The sequence below is a fragment of the Zalophus californianus genome, chromosome 14, assembly GCF_009762305.2.
Source record: "Zalophus californianus isolate mZalCal1 chromosome 14, mZalCal1.pri.v2, whole genome shotgun sequence".
Taxonomy (NCBI): Eukaryota; Metazoa; Chordata; class Mammalia; order Carnivora; family Otariidae; genus Zalophus; species Zalophus californianus.
In genome coordinates, this window is record NC_045608.1 from 11099469 (window position 1) to 11116521 (window position 17053).

Sequence of the window (17053 nt, forward strand, 5' to 3'; positions counted from 1 at the left end):
GATTCGGCTGCCCATTGGTAAGCAGAGGGAAAGTACACATCATTAAAAATTAATCATTGATTCTACTATGCAGTACGTGGGAAGCAGAATCAACAGGTGCAGCGGAGATCTGGGAACGAGACATTCCACCTCTGGCATCTCCAGAAAACTGCTCTAAGTACTTCCAAAGGTTATCACAATGGCTACTCTTTCTCGAGCATGTACTCTGTGCGAAGTACATGAACACAATCTCATCAGATCCTCCCACAGTGCTCTGAGGGAGGTATAACCATGCATATGTTAGAGCAGAGGGAACCCAGGTTCAGAGAGGTGTGGTGACTTACCCAAAGTTACAGTCAGTGATGCAACAGAGTCAGGATTTGAACTCCATCTGGGTCAAGAATCCATTTCACAACCATGACCTTCCACCCTGTCGTGGGATGTCCCGTGACCTAAATAGCCCGTTCTTGATTTGATCACTGTAATTGGTTTCCAGTTTTTTAGCAGCACTGGGCATCTGCACGACCCTAAGGGTGAGCACCTACAGGTTACGTCCTAGGCTTCTCACTTGCTCTGCCCCAGACCTGGTCCTTTTTCTTTTAAATAACAGACAATATATTTATTGATTCAACAAGTCTGATTGAACACCTATGATCTCAAGTGACACCACCCTTCCTAGGGGATTCACAGGAAGTATTTTCTTGCAGAGGTATAGGCAGGAGACACCGGCGAGAGGGGAGGGAAGCCGGGGGGACAGCAGAGGAAGAAGCTGGACAAAGGTGTGGTTTTCATTAGAGTCTGGCTGCAGCCCGATCCCCCAGGAAGCTCTGCAGCATGAAAGGTGCCACAGAGTTGCCCCCTGCTCTCGAAGCAAAAGGCTGACTTTCTTATGCTTGTATCAACCAGTAATTGGCTGTGGGCTGCCCTGGAAACACCCCCACTCAGGGGGCAGCTCCCACTGGCAGAGGTCACGCCTCTGGAGTTGGAAGGAGCCGAGAGCCTTGAGCAGCCAGCCCAATGGTGGGGGTCGGGTGGTGGGGTGGTGCATTGGTCAAAGGTGATTTGGGTAGGGTGCTGGTCACATCCGCTAAACCTGCTGCTTTGGGGGCACTGTTTGCCCTTGTGGTACCTACTTCACAGAGAGTGGCTACCCTGTGCCTGACATTCTAGACCCATGACCAAATCTAACTCTCCCTACAACCCCCTGGAGCAGATACAACCCATTTCACAGATGACAAAGATGAGGCTCTGTCGGTACCAGAGCTGAGCAGAACGCGAAGCCCACCCGGCGTTGCCCAGGCCAGTCCTCGGGCCTGGGCAGCCCCCTGCTGTGCTGTCTGTGATCTTCGAGAAGGTCAGCAGTGAGGTACGGGCCCAGCCAGTGGTGGGCGGGAGCCGGAGCAGAGGACGGCCTTAATGGCCCTGGCATTGTCTGACATTTGGGTTTTACTTTCTGTGGGAAGTGCGCTAATTACTCCTGTTCACTCAGAAGTCCGCCGTAACTGCCACTTGGATTTTATGGAGTTCTTTGGGGTTGTCATTCCTGTTTGACTTCTGGAGACCACGGGGGCAGAAGCAGACTTGCCTCTCACCACGTGCCCGGCCGGTGCCTCCTGTGGACGCGGGCCCAGTGGCCGGCCACGCGCTGGCGCGCACGCACACACACACACACACACACACACACACACACACACACACACAGCTCTGCCGTGGCCCCAGGCAGCCCAGGCGGTCGGCGCAACGCGTCACCCCTGTTTGGCAGATGAGCCAACAGAAGTTGCCAGAGGGTGACCGGCTGTCCCCCTCCCCCAGCTGGGAAGTCCGACGTCACAGCCCGGGCCTTCCCACTTTGCTCACGGCCCTGGCACCTCCCTCAACAGCTCTCAGCATCCAGAGGAGCCCCACACTTCTCTCACCCCCCTGGTTGGGTCTGTAGGGAGGGTCTTGAGAGCCCCACTTGACAGGTGGAGAAACTGAGGCAAGAGGTCATTCAGCAAGCAGGTTGAAAAGCACGGGCCGTTTTGTAGTTGGGCTCTCTGGGCTGGTGGCCCGGCTCCCCACGAACCCGCTGGGGGCACCTCTCTGGGCCTCGGTTTCCTCATCTGTAAGCCAGGAGTGATCATAGGACCCGCCCCTTAGGCTGGCCAAGAGGATGAATCTGTAAGCATTCCGGACAGCGTGTGACGCACAAACTGGTGATTACTCTAAAGGTGACTCCAGGGTCAGTTTGGGGCACTGTTGTACATCCCTCTGCCCCAGGCTCTGCTTCCCCGTCCCCCGCTGCATCCAGGGGACTCGCTCCTCTCCCCCACCGCTGCTGCTCTTAAGCAATGCTTCCACCCCGGCAAGTGTCCTGGTCCTCGTGACTGGGGACTGCCAGGGCTTCTGCCTTCAGGAGGAACGTCAGGCATCAGATAAGAACATCACTTTCAGAGAGAAGGGGGCGGCTTTTCTCAGTCTCCCCCAAACCACTGCATGTAGAGCAAGAAGGAGCCGTCTTGTGCTCCCCCTCCAATGTCTGCTCTATAGGCGAGGAAAGGGATATGGCATCAACAAATATTTGTGCAGGAATGAATGAAGGAATGCATGCATGAATGAGTCACGGGTGAATGCGGAGGGAAACACCTGCTAGGCCCCAGGCGAGGGGCGGGGATTCAGCAGTGAGCAGAGTGGCCTGCACTCTGCACGCCTCCAGGGGGCGCGAATCATGAGCCCTGAGGTGGGAGGTGCCCCTGGACCGGGCGGTGGGGCGGGGGGGTGGCCTTAAGTCTAAGACACAGTCTTTACTCCCAAGGGGCCCATGGCTGGGCAGGGGAGGCAGAAGGCAATCATTCCTTGTGATAAGTGTGATCATAGTCGTACGCGGAAGGCTCCGTAGCAGCATTTTCCGAGAGCCCGCGACGCTAGGTGTTCCGCTGCATCTTCTCACTAGTCCCGGAGGTTGGACGCTGCCACCTCCATTGTGCAGAGGAAGAAGTGAAGCTCAGGGAGTTGAAAGAAGCCGCCCCCAGCCACGCGGGAAAGGGTTGGTAAAGGATCCAAACCCACGCTGGTCTGGTCCAGAACCGTGTGTCCAGGATGAAGGGGTGCCCACCGCTTCAGAAGAGGCGGGAATGTGGGGCTGGAGGGCTCCCCTCTGGAATGCAGCACCCGGGATGGGTAGTGGTCCGAGCAAAGGCCATCCGAGCCAGAAGCTTCTTAGCCGATTCCCTCCTCCTCCTCGTCTCCTCCTGGGATGGGATTGAAACTGAGTTTAGCTCCTTTGTGTCCCATCTGGAAAGCGGAGGTCCTACCCCCGTGGGGGCTCTGCTTCTGCTCCACCCCCTGCCTGTCCCCAAATTCCAGTGGCTTTCAGCGCCCCACCAGGCCCTCCCGACCGCGGACATTTTACACTGCCCCTGTGGTCAGCTTTGGGCAGTGATAACAGGATTAGCCCCGTGGAGGCAGATCACTTAATTAAACTTTGGGAGAAAGAACACCGTCTTCTCTCCTCATTGCGGCTCCGGGAAGGGGGAGTGGGGGCTCCTAATCGGTCAGCCTCAGGGATTTCACCCCCCCATCCCTCTGCCCGTTTGTTAATTCTGGCTCAGACAAAGGCAGAGAACATCCATCCATCATCCCTCCACCTATATGTCCGTCCCACAAGTATGGGCTGAGGTCCTCCCCCGTGCCCGGCACCGTGTTACGGCAGGGAGGGATAATGGTGGATGGAACTGGCTTCCAGACTTGCTTTGGCCAATAGAAGGTTGCAGAAGTCACGCTGTGCCAAGCTCTGAGCCTAGGCCTCAAGACACTTTGCAGCTTCTGCTCTCCCTTGGAGCTCTGCCTCCACCTTGAGAACGAGCCTGGGCGAGCCTGCTGGGGGATGAGTTGACCACGTGGAGGAGAGCCGGCTCCTCCCCATGGAGGCCATTCTGGACCATCCGTCAACTGGCTGACCCGCCAACATGTGAGAGAGGCTCGCTTCGATTGCAGCCACTAGCTGATCCACAGCTGACCACTGATGCACGAGAGACCTCGGACGGAGCCCAAACTGTAACCCACAGTCGCCCGATACAGTACTTCATCTCCGAGTGTTGGGGCGGTTTGTCTCGAAGCATTATTGTAGGCAGAGCTGACTGATACAGCTTCCCCTTGCCTCTGTATTAAATCCAGCCTCCCCCTGCGTCTCCCATCATCCCATGCATCCCCTCCCTCGCTCCTCCTTTCACTTCCTTTCCTCCAGCCATGTTTGCCTTCTGGCACATACGTCCTTGTAAGAGTCTTGCTTTTTTTCTGCTTCTAACCATTCAGGCTGCACCTGGTAGGTCCTCGGTCAACGTCTGTAGGATGAACGAATGAAGCAATGAACAGACACAGCCCCTCCTCGCACCTATGGGACTTACCGTCAAGTGGAGGAGGTGATGCTACCAAATCCCAAACCCTGCAGGCTCCGAGGGAGATCAGGGGTGGGAGAAGCAGGCTGTCAAGAAAGCCTTCCCTGAGGAAGGCGTGTCTGAGCTGGTATCTGAAGGATGAGTAGGTTCTTTTTAGGTGAAGAGGGCAAGGAAGGGCATTTCAGGTGGAAGGAACACCAGACCAAGACCCTGAGACAGGAGGGAGCCTGAGACGCTCCAAGAAACGAAGTGGACCCTCATCTCACTTTCATCTCAGACCTCAGGACCTCCCTGGCTCATAAGAGAAACTAGTGCTAGACCTGGACCATGGACCAAACCACTGTATAGACCAACGGTGGCCCGTGAGTCAAAGCTGGCCTGCAGCTGGGCTTTGTCCATCGTGTTCCTGGGGTCCAGTTACACCATTTGTGTCCACTCATCTCTGCAAGAGTGGCAGAGGCGAGGGGGTGCAGCAGAGATCATCTGGCGCAGAGATCATCTGGCCTCCAGAGAGGACAATATGCACCATGGAGCCCTTTCCAGGGAGAGTTGGCCGGCCTGTGCACTGGACAAGCTGAGCATGTTGATGCCCTTCTACAGAGAAACAGTGCTCCACACCGGTAAGCCCAGAGACTCACTCCCAGCCGTCCGGAGGCCACTGGCCCTTCCCACAGGCCTCCTCTCCCTGCTGGGACTCCGGGGGGCAGGGAAAGTGAGACCCTGCCTTCTGGGGAGTGGCTGTGTCCAAGCAGGGGAGAGGAGTGGGGATTTGACAGAGAACTGGCGCTTCTAGAGAACCCGTGATCATCATTAGACCAGGCACGTCCCGCTCGGTGTTTCTGAGCCTCCTGGCAACCCCGTGAGGGATCACAACCCGCTTTGGCAGATGGGGAAACTGAGGCCTGTGGAAGTAAAATGACTTGCCCAGGGCCAAGCAGGGGGTGGTGGAACTACGGCTCAAACCAGTCTGTCTGACCAGATTCTGTGTTTTTCTACAACCTGCCCCCTTGAAAGCGTATAAGATATTTCTTCTCCACATGAGAAACAGAGACTCTGAGGTGTCACCCATTGTTGATACGGGGGACTGTTGGGTCGTTTCCGTGTATTTTCTGTTTCTATTATTATTACAACTGCGTGATTGCAATACGCCAGACACATCATATATAATTCTCGCTTTGTCCGCGCAATGATGAGATAGGTCATGTTATCATCCCCACTTTACAGGTGGGGAAACTGAGCTCCAGACAGGGCTGCCATGTGCCCAAGCTGTGGTCAGGACAGAGCTGGGACTTGAACCCATCCCCCACCCCCACCCCCACCGCTTGCGGGCTTCCTCGGCCTTTGGCCGACCTCAGTGTTGTCACCTCCCACGCCTCAGGCTTTCATGGTCCGGAGTCTCCAGAATGTTCCCATCTGTTATCCGCTGTGTGGGGGAGGGGTGCAGGTGGTGAGTGAGGAGGGAGTGATTATCCCTGTTTGCTCAATGGGGAAACTGAGGCCTGAGGGGGGGAGTGGGCCCGTCCAGCTGGGAAAGCGGCTCTGCAGCCTTCCCCCTCTGCCCAGCCCCTTGATCAGAGCCCAAAGGCCCCGTCCCTCCCTCCCACCCTCCCCAGGTCGGCCCCCCCCCCCAGGGAGAGCCGAGGAGGACAGTGATGGATCTGGGCCAGCCTTCATTTTCATTCCCTCTCTACTTTAGCTGCTGCAGAGCGATGACAAGTGAGAACGTCTCTGACCCGGAGAAATTATCTTCCCTTCTCTTTCACGGCATAATTTTCTGCCCTCTCGTCTGGACAAGCCTGGGTGATTTTTAGCTACAAAAAAAAAGGGGGGGGGAATTATCATTCAGAAAAAAAAAAATAGAAGAAGGCTTCTAGCTCTCTGGCAGACAGGCTTTCTCCCGAGTGAAAATGAGAATCTCCCCTCCTGTGAGCCTCAGGGACTTCGAGGGGTCGGATCACCCTCGCAGGATGACGGCGGGCATCCCGGAAGGCAGGGCCTGTGGCCACAGAGATGTCCAGTGGCCTGGGGCACCTGCAGTTTTCCGGGGCACACCCCAATGCCCACCCCCATGGGGGTGCACACCTTGAGAACTTCAGGGGGAAACAGCTTGGGTGTGGGTCACCTGTGAGTGCCCCCACGTCATCTGACCATCCATCCTCACGGTGCCCAGGACCCGGGCAACTGTCTGCCCAGTGTGTGGCTTTCTGGAAGTTTCTCTCCCCGCCCCCAACACATGCACGCACACACAGCCACATACTCAGGGCCTGCTCCACATGTCAGCAAGGAAAGTACTATTTATTGACTTTTCAAAAAAATCTCCATTTTATTTTTCTGATTTAAAATTTCAAACAAGTAAAGGTTTAGCAAGTACAGGTCTATCTGTTTTCTCAACCTTGTAGGTAAAAACTGCTAACACTTTTGTGTCCGTTTTTCCAGACTTCTCCTTTCAGACCCCATGATTATAAACACGCAGACACACGCAGACATACACATACAAATGCACACACACACTCACACACACCCCCAGTTGTGAAGACACTGGCACTGGGATCTAAGAGTGCAGTTGCCAGAGTGAGCTGGTCTAATTTTGGCTCTGCTGTGTGACCCTGGGGGAGTGACTTTACCTCTCTGAGTCCCAGTTTCATCATCTATAAAATGGAGATAGTAACAGCGTCGAGGGCTCTTTCGAGGAGAAAGTGGGGTAATGTGTGTAAAGCAGATACAGAGCCTGGCCTGGCATAAAAACTCCCCAAGATAATAGCCACCACTGTCATTATAATTAGCCCTGGATGTGGCTTTGCACTGACTGGATGGGAGGGGCTGCGTTCTTGTTCCGGGCCTGGAAGCAATCATGGGGCTTTTCAGCAAAGCAACTGTTCTGGTACCTTCTCCTTCAATCTAGGGCTGTGACTCTGAGGTCAGAGATGAGCTTCGTGGGTTTGGTGCAGCCCCTGAAATGATGCACATGTGCGCTCCGCAACCACTAAAATCAGTGTTCCTTCCTGGCAAAGAACTTTCCCTTTTATCAGATACTCAAAGTGGTCACCAACCCACAAGAGTTAAGGCTTAACACAAACTCTCTGCTTCCTGTGAAGACTGGCTTTTCTACTATGGGGACATCGGGATTTGAACCCCTCTCTCAGGCAGTGTTCTGAGGACACTCGGGGTCCCAGAGACCATTTCAGGGGGTCTGCAGGGCCTTCCTTTTCCACCTTGTACTTTGTGAGACTGTGATTTTCTTCCTGCCCCTCAACAACAAACAACAGATTGCATCAGACTGAGTGAGAAGCAGGTTGGAGGATGTACAACCAGGCATTACAGATTTGCAAAAAGGTCAAACGAGGCCACCCCTCTCACTACGTTTATTACAGTTTTTGGAAAATATTATGAGCTTTCCGTGACATATGTTAATATGTAATTGAGTTTATTAGTATTGTTAAGTGAATTAAGTATTTTTCAATGTCTCACTTTTAATTTCTGAACAGTAAGTGTCAGTGGTTAGCACTCACATAAATGACATCTCTTTGAGGTCCTCACTACTTTAAGAATGGAAAGGGGTTGTGAGACTCAAAAGTTTGCACTACAAACTTCTCTGGTTGAGAGAGAAGGGGCCGAGAGGTATCTGACTCTAACCCAGGGGATGGTGGGGGCTTTCGCTAAGGAGCATCCTAGGAGGTGTGGCAGGCAAAACAGGACGGGGCAGGAAAAAGAGGTAAATTAAGGATCAGGCCAGCTGGACACTAGCCAGGGACAGCCATCCTTCAGGGTCATAAAATCGGCAATAGACATGTAATAATATGGAGACAGTAGTGTTTTCTGGAACTCTTGTGGGGGGAGACTTATATAGGTCTGGACACTGATAAGGCTCTTGGAATAAGGAGTGAGACCCCTCAGGGAGATTTTTTTCCATGTAACAAAGATGTTTGCTAAACTGCCTTCCTAGGATTAGGAACTGCTTTACTAAAGAAGATATGCAAGTTTAGGGCCAGAGCAGAATTGCTGTGGTTCATGCAGGAGAGGCTGAGCTCTTCCACCAGGGGGCGCTTGTTCTTGCCATCTTGTCAGGAAGCTCTCTGCTGCTCCTTCAAACAATGCTGAGCAAGACCTTTAGTGGCTTTCAGTGTGAAGGGGCACCAAATTATTAGCGATGCTGGGCAGAAAATCTGGGCTGACTGAAAGAGAGAAGAAAGGGAAAAGCAGGTGGAGTCAAGAAAGAGGCAGTTAAGGACTCTGGGGCAGGAAACAGCTCCTGTGAGTGAGCCTGTGGTACTGCAAGACTCCGGGTCCAAAGTGCAGACATGGGCTCACACGTTAGGAAAAGACGCTTGCCGAGAAGCGTCCCCAGAAGCCACAGGTTAGGTGAGAACCCCAAGCAGGCCCTTGAAGGAAGCTGGTGATAGGAAAGTCCCTTGGCCAATGAGCATGGATCGTGTAATATATGAAATCTGTGTCTTCAGGGAACATATTCAGAGAGCTATGTTGACGTGTGTGAGACATCACTGTTTTTGCAGGTTGGAGGCTGACAATCGAGGCATCCATCAGCCTTGTAAAGAGGCTAAGTGGCTCTGTTCCCAGTCTTCTGAGAAAGGGGAGCACTTTCTGTGCACCTGAGGAAATGCTGAATGCTCTTGGGAAGCAAGAGCTGTGTGGCTGAGGTGTCCCCTCCACCTGCAAGTCCTGGGGTTCTAGGGAAGAGAGCCGTGAGAGGGACAAGCCATGTCACCTCCAAGAGGGAGGGGTGGAGGCCTGGGGTGAGCGGGATCCGGGGGGTGACTCTCTACTCTCATACCTTGCTTCCAGAACGTTCCAGAACATTCCTGGGGTGTGCTGTGGGCTCAGACACTGAATCTCCATCAGTCAGGGTGGTGGTAGGCTGGAGGGTTTAATAAAGGCACAGAGGTGTGGGCAAGGTTAAGAGGCATCCCAAAGGTGGGGTGGGGGGGTGAAGAGCCTCGGGACTGGCAACAGTGGGGAGTCGCTGCAAGTCTGCCTGGAGGAAGCAGCGTGCCCCGAGAGCTCATGCCTTCCCAGTGGGGTCCATATCACCCCCAAAGAGGCAAAAATGGGTGCTTGGGGCATGAAACAAGCTTACCTTTTTATGTAGGAAGCATACAGCATCAGTACGCATGCCTAAACAGATAACCAGCATGTTGGTGGTATTGCAATTTAGGTAGGGGGGAGAGTGATTAGGGAAAGAATGTCTAACAACTCTCCGTGGGGGGATGGTGACAAAATAAAGAGCAAAGAATCTGTAGCTGATGGAGAGAGCTGCTGGTCAGACACTGGGGCTGCTGGTGGTGGCCGGGTGGCGGAGACCAGTCAGTCCAGGGGGGCCCGCCAGCAGGGGGTCTAACCAATGAATAGCCTGACTCCTCTCTGCTCCTGCCTCTCATCTTCTACCAGGGCCCTTCCCCCGGCCAAAAACAACTTGACCCTGAAAGGGAGTCCACTGATGCTGTCCATCTGGGCACAGAGCAGGGCAGAGAACGGTGGAGACTAGATGTGGGGGGCGGGGCGCAAATGGATGATATCCAGCATCTGATCCCGAATTCATTTCTACCCCTTACAAGTTGAGTGACTTCAGGTAAGATCTGTTTGACACCATTTTCAGCCTGACTTCCCAGCTCTCTGTTGGAAACTATATTCCTCTCTCCCTCTCTGTGCAGGAAATTAGGTCGGAAGTTGGGTGGTTCAAAAGTGAGTATGTCAATCATGGTATTTGGGGAGCTTACGGTTTAATAGGGAGTTAGACTTGCAGATGGAGCAGTTACTCTACAGGGATGTACAAGAGGTTACGTGAGGTGAGGAGGAGATGGCGAAGCATCCAGGAGAGGACCCTGAAGAGATAGGTAGTGCGCTTCATGCTACTAAGGCTCGTCTGCCTCTGTGCCCCTGTTTGTGTCCTTCCACCCTGGAATGCTTATCCATGCCCTCTCCGTCTGCTTAAGGTTGACCTGTCCAACTTGAGGTCCGTCTTATCCACAAAGCCTTTTCTTCTCTCGACACAAGGTCTATGCCAACTTCTTTCTTGAGATTTCTCAGAGCAGAGGCAATCCCAACTTTTAATTATTTCTGGTACCTTGTCTCCTTTAATAGACTATGAACACCTAGAGGGAGGAAGCCTAGGGCCACCCTTGAGACAGAAGTCCCAGGGCCCAGGGTTGTTGTTACCCATCAAAATTACCTAGGGACGGCTGCAGTGCCTTTACTTAAAAAACAAAAAGCAAAAAACTAACTGGAGCTTTGAAACCCCCACCAATGTCCCAGATGAGTCATTACAGAATCTCGGGGGGGTGGGGTCAAGGCCTATGTTTTTCAAAAACTCCCCCGCTGACCCTCATGTGCAGCCAGGTGCAGGATCAATCACAGAACAGGCTTTACAACTGGATTGCATATGCACGTGGATATCTATAGTCTTATTTATTTTTTTGAGGTCGAGCTTAGATGAAAGGCACATTTCCCCGAATTTCTACCTCTGTAAACACTTGCGTAACCTCCCCCCGCCCATCAAGACGTGGGACACCAGCAGCCCGGCAGCAGGCTCCCCCCAAGGTCGACCACCGCTCTGACCTTTAGTACCATCCAACCGCTTTGCCTCTTCTTGAACTTCAGACCGGTGGAGTCCCGCAGCGATTCTGTGTCTGGCTTCTTTCACTCGATGAACACTCTCTGTGGGATTCGTCCATGCTGTTGTGTACACCAGTCATTCCTTTTTCTCTGCGGAGTGGTGGTCACTCGTGTGGTCACGCCACGATCTATCTACGTGTTCTACTGCCGAGAAGACATTTGGGGTGCTCCCAGGACCTAGCTCTTATGAACAAAGCCGCCGCGAACATTCTCACACAGATCTTTTGGTGTCTGGGTCTTACTTGAGTTACATTTTCTGTCTTTCTCCTTTTCCCTTACACCCCACATCCAATTTTTTAAATAGTAAACGTGTCAACACCAAGGCTTGCCTTGAGCCAGGAAAGAGAAGTCAGACCACGGGGCCACATCCCTGCACCTGGGGTCCAGCGCGCCGCAGACCAGCACAGAACACAGAGCCAAGTGCAAGCTGCGGGGTTTCTGCACCGTCTCTTAGCTTCTTCCTGCAAGTCCTTGTATTTCAAATAACACCAAGGCCTTGGGAGGCTTCCTCTGGGATGCCGTCCCCTTGAAGGGCTCCAGATGATGCTTACCACTGAAAGCAGTGTGGTCTTTAGCATTGATGCCACACGTGGCGTTTTCCAGGCCCAGAACGGCCACGTGCTGGTGGAGAGGCAGTGAAAGCACATTCCCTAGCACGGAACGTGGTGGTTGGATGTTCTTGATTCTTAGTTCTGGGGCAGCTCCCCTAACATCCATTTTTATATTTCAGCATCCACCTTTGGTCTTGGATGATTCCAGCACTTGGGACGGTATGCACACAGGTCTTCAACAAATGTTTGCTGATGGGATGTCATCACGCCACAAGCTTAGGCAGAGGGCTGTGGATTCAGGATCTGCAGCATTGGCACCTTCCTCCTGGGCGTGATGGTTTCTCTTGGCCCAACTGGCCTTGACCTGCGGTCAAGGGATTCGATTAAGGGGGCAGGACTGGGACTGGCCTGCTGCCGGATGCTCGGAACCAGGGCTCACACGTTCATCCCTTCCAGTAGAACATCACTGAGGCCTCCCTCGATGCTAGGCGATCTGGAGTTAGGGGCTGCTGTATGATTTCTATTTCAATGCGTACTTCTGCTTCAGAATTTACGTGGACCTCTTGAGAGAACAAAAAACACTGAACACGTTTTTTTTTTCTCCTTTTTCTAGTATGTAAAGAATTTGCACGTTCTCATAATTCTTCTCTCCTATTGCACAGAACATTTATTGTCATAATGTGCCTCAAACTCTGGAGACCTGGCGGGGAGCACAAGGGCCTTGTCAGGGCTTCTGTAGCAGCATTTTCTCCCCTCTCTCCCTCTTGTTTTCCATCACCTCTGGCTCTTTCCCCACCTACGTTCGAAGAACCCATGAACGAAACCCTAGAAAGCGGTCTTTTGCACATGGGGAGGTCTGCCCCTCCCCCCAGCTTGCTTTTGGGTGAAATAAGGGTCATCTGTAAAATGAGGACCTGTGTCTATCTCGATTCACTTCCTTTTAGCCTTTCCCAGTAAAGAGGGGACTTGAGGTGGGTCAGTATTTCATACAAATTGCGAACATTCCATATTCAAGTAAATGGTAGGTTCATTTTACTGTCAAGGACGGTTCTTCCACATCTGGTGTTCCGTTTCAGAATCTCAAGGTTGTTGCTTTTGAACTCAGGTGCACCCACTCACTTCTCTCCAGCCCCAATTCCTTACCCTATGTACCAGCCCAGGCATGCCTTTGAAAACAAAAAACAGAAAAACCAACCATGTCTTAAACAAATGGGGGCCATTCCTCCCACATACTGAAAAATCTGGAGGGAGGTACCTGGTGTGGAATTTAAATGGCTTGCCTGTCTTTGCGAGTCTCTTGGCCTTTCCCTCAAGGTTGCAAAATGGCTGCTGCAGCTCCGGGCATCACATCTGAGTTAAAAGCAATAAGAAGTGGGGAAGAGTGAGGGCCTGCAGTTTCACTACCCTTTTATCAGGAAAACAAAAACTTGGGCTGGAAAGCTTCTAGCAGATTTCTGCTTGGGTCTGATTGGCTAGAATGGTGTCTCAGACACTTCTAGCTGCCACGGTGGTGGGTAAGCAGGTGGAAGGCAACGCAGGCAGAGGGAGCGGGAACCAGGTGTTAACCACAGTGTCCGCCACATCCCATTTTCACCCCATCTCCTGTGCTTCACTGTTGCATCCGTTATGTCTTTCCTGTCCGAATGAACCGTGAGCCTCCGCGTGGCCGCGAATCTGTCAACTTCATCCTTCCATCATCTGCCGCGCTGCAGGAACCGGGCCAGCTTTCAGTCCTCCACCACACAGTCTGCCTGCCTCTGGACCTTGGGACTTGCTTGTCTCTGCCCGAGATGCTGCAGCCCACCTCCAATGTCCGCGAGCATGGGGTGGCTTCCTTTCTGGCTTCGATTCTTGGCTGGAAAGTCGCTTTCTAGGGCGGGCTTCCCAGATTACCCCTTGGCTGAGCCTGCCCTTTCCCTAGCCGTCACCTCTACTTGCAATTGTACGTTTCTTCATTCCTGGTTTATCGTCTGTTTTCCCACAAGACTTCAGAAGGTACGTTCAAGTGCAAGGCAGCAGTACGAGGCTCTCAATGAGTATTTGTTGAATGAATTAAGAGAAAGGAAAAAAAGATCGACAGTCTCAGAACTGTTGGCGGGTGTTGGCAAGTGGGGGCTACAGCTCAAATTAGCCCAGGACTTGAACTGCTCCTAACAGCACTGTCGTTAGGAATAAAACGTGTGTGTGCACACGCGTGCTCACACACCCACACTCTCCAAAGTGAAACTGAACGAGGAGAAGAGAGCAGCAGAATTTGGAGGCATAATAAAGATGCTTTCACGTGTCCCACCGCCCTTTTTGCTTCATTCCTGGACCACAAGGCTGAGGACGGCAGCATCAGTAGACAGATGACAGAATTAATCATTTTGCAGTGGCTGGCTTATTTTTAGGCCCAAATGCATTTCTTTCCATGCGGGCCCCGTGTCGCAAGCTCGTGTTCATCGGGCCACGGCATGGAGGGACCGGGCTGCGTTTCACATGCAATGCACGTACGCACCTTTGTGTGGAGCCCGCCCAGCCTTGGGTTGAGGGGTCTCAGTGCACGTGTGGATACTCACGCCCCTTCTTCACCCCGGCGACCTCCCAACTCGAAGCCGCCTTCTAAGAGTCATCTCTGTGCAAAGGCCATTTCTGCCAAACGTTAACCTTCCCAGGCCAGGGCCCTGTCTCTCTCATCTTTACCACCCCAGTGCCCAGATGGGTGCTTGCTTACTAAACCCTTGTTGCTTTCTCTCTCTTTTTAAATACTTATTTATTTGACAGAGAGGAGGAGGAAGAGAGCAAGCAAGCACAAGCAGGGGGAGGGGTAGAGAGAGAGGGAGAAGCAGACTCCCCGCTGAGCAGGGAGCCCCACGCCGGACTCAATCCCAGGACCCCCGAATCATGACCTGAGCCGAAGGCAGACGCTTAACCGCCTGAGCCACCCAGGCGCCCCCTAAATGCTTGTTGCTTTCATGCCAAACCTCACTTTCTTCCCGTCTTCCAGAAGCCTCCGCACCTCGCACGTGAAGTTTATTCAATTCATTCTGGTCTTATTAACCCCACACCAGACTGGAAGCTCTCTTCAGCAGAGGGGCGTGGCCTGGCCCCTCATGCCCCGCCCATTGCGGAGCTCTGTGCACAACCGTCCGCTCCCCTGAGTTGAGGCCCTCTGGAAGAAGGGGGCCCCCCCGCAGAGGGGGCTTGCCCACGGCTGGTGCACTGACCTGGCTGCCCTGAACTCGGAGCAATGTGAGCTGCCGCATTTTGTAAAAGGACATTGGAAAGAAGCTTGAGGACACCTTCCTCTTCCCCTACCTTGGGCCTCTGGAATACTCTGGATCTGAGAACATCAGTGACTCCTGGAGGGAGGCATCGGACACCCGAGTGGCTGGAGAGAGAAAACAGGCACGGACGGCATCAAGCGGCCAGGCCATCCCCTCCCTCTGCACGATGCCCAGCCCCCCACTGCTGGGGTCTCTCCATCCAGCCAAGGTGGCTTCCCTGAGACCTCCTCCCACCCCAGTGCAGCGCTGGCCCCAGCTTTCGGAGGCGCCCAGGGCGGGTGAGCTCCCGCGCTGAGCATCCGCAGCCGGGCCGTCCGGGTGGAGGACGAAGGATGGGGGCCACCCAGGCAGCCCCCAGTGGGGACCTGGGTAGCATCTCCGCTGTCCAGAACGGGAGGGCAGCCGCCTGGGCCTCGGCCAGAGCCCATGGCGGACGCCCAGGCCTCTTCTCTCTAGTGATGCCATTCTCAGAACCAGGAGAGGGAATCTGAATAAAGACAAGCCGGAGAGAGCCTCCCGGCCCCCACTGCCGTTTCCAGGCGACACACGGGGGCTGTCGCGGTCGCTGTCATACAAACCCTTTTCCCGTAAGGCGGCGGGTCCCACGGGGAGAAGGGGTGAAGTGGAATATTTTATCAGCCATGTACATATGTAACCAGAAATGGGGCTGAAAAGCAAAACCTGTTTGCCTGAATAGGGGGAAGGCAGGAGGGCTGGAGAGGGCGGGTGGAGGTGGCGGGAAGGGGCTTATCTCTGCAGGGTCAACAGCCAGAACACGGCTGCGGCCACGGGTCTCGCCCTCCGAGTTGTCAACGAGGGAAATGCCCACACAGGGGGCTGTTCTGGGGACGCAGTTCAAACGGCATCTTGTCTTTGCGTTTAGAAATAAGAACCCAACATACATATAAAAGGTGAAGGAAGAAAAGGAATAACAAGTATTTGAAAGACGTGCAGGCACAGGAGCCAGATTTCTCGCCCATGGGCCACTTGTCACTCGTGGTTTGAAGACAGTTTTGTTCCCGTGGTGCGTCAGGTCCTAAGTGCTGGCTTCCTGTGGACTGACGTTCCAGATTCATTCCGCGGCATGGGCGGGTCGCTGTGGTGCTCTGACGGAGAGAGGCCGGCTTCCTCCTGGGGTCTGAGGAGGCTGGAGGTTGTCCAGGGATGCAGAGTGGAAAGGTGCAGTCTCTCCTCTGCTCCAAAAAAGGGAGCCGTCTCTCCTCAGCCCTGGTGAGCACCATCAGCCAAGGATCTAAAGAATGAGATTAAAATAATAATAATAATAATAATAATAATAATAATAATAATGTGAAACACTTGCTTTGCCCAAGACTGAGCCTGACAGTAACCAAGCTTGCAAATGGCCACCACCCCTCCTGCCCAGGGAAAGCCACCCTTTGCCTCGAAAGGTGCGTCGTGAAGGAGGTTGGCTTACTGGTGCTGCCTGGACTGTCCTGCTGGGTGGGAAGTCCGGGGGGGCGGGAGGCGGGGGGGGGGAAGAAGGCAGACCCACATGCCACCTGGAGCCTGGCCTGGGTGCACATTTCCAAGGAACAGACCGTGCGACTGGTCGTAGGGACACCCTACAGCGGCTCCGCCCAGACGCGCAGGGTGGGACTCCCGCCGTAGCTCGTCCAAAAGTTTGTGAGGTAAAGTTAAAGCGAAGAGGGATGGAGACAGAGCGAGAGGGAGAGGAGAGGAGAGAGGGAGAGCGAGGGGTGAGAAATGCAAGAACCCATCTGGGCAATGCATCACATTGAAATTGCCCCGCATTAAAAATTCACCAGCCAGTGAATTTTCAAGGGATTTGTAGTAATTAGATGACAAAATGCTGGCAAATCTCAGGCTTGCCAAAGATGTTACTCAGGGGTCAAAGACTCGACACTTTCGGCTGGGTAATTTGTAAGTGTCAATCACTTGCAGCCATCAGAGAGCAGGCAGGATCTAACGGCTGCATTCTAACTAAGGCGAGATGAGCCCTCAGCCGGCCGGCTGCCAGCAAAGTCCCAGGCCCCCAGACCCCCGGCCCGCCGCCCGCTGCCCCCCGGGTACACACAGCGGCTGCCACCCCGCCTGGGGCTCGGAGCCGCGCCGGCCGCTCCAACCGTCCAGGGTCTTGTTTGATTTTACTCTGCTTTTCCCTTCTCCAAAGCAGCGGGCTTGCCAGGAGTTAGCTGGATGTCCCTCCTTCAAGGAGGAGAAAGTGTCCTGCGGCCGGAGCCACGAGGGCACAATGGGGGCTCTCTGTGCTGGG

The 17053-nt window shown here is 53.7% G+C and overlaps 1 protein-coding gene across 3 annotated transcripts in view; it reads right to left on the minus strand.

Annotated features, from left to right (window-relative positions):
• Positions 1-6661: 6661 nt before the first annotated feature.
• Positions 6662-17053, minus strand: part of RBM19 (RNA binding motif protein 19) — a 146892-nt gene continuing 136500 nt past the window's right edge. Inside the window, exons 25-26 of one of the 3 annotated variants that reach the window (XR_003516884.2) lie at positions 14831-16051; positions 6662-12883 (exon numbers count right to left, since the gene is read on the minus strand). Coding sequence is in view for 1 of the 3 variants with exons in the window: in XM_027575960.2 (XP_027431761.2) it covers positions 16040-16051 (12 nt within the window). In the remaining 2 variants the exon portion in view is untranslated. Of the gene's footprint in view, positions 16052-17053 lie in introns of all 3 variants that reach the window. The other 2 variants (XR_003516885.2, XM_027575960.2) reach the window with 2 other exon arrangements.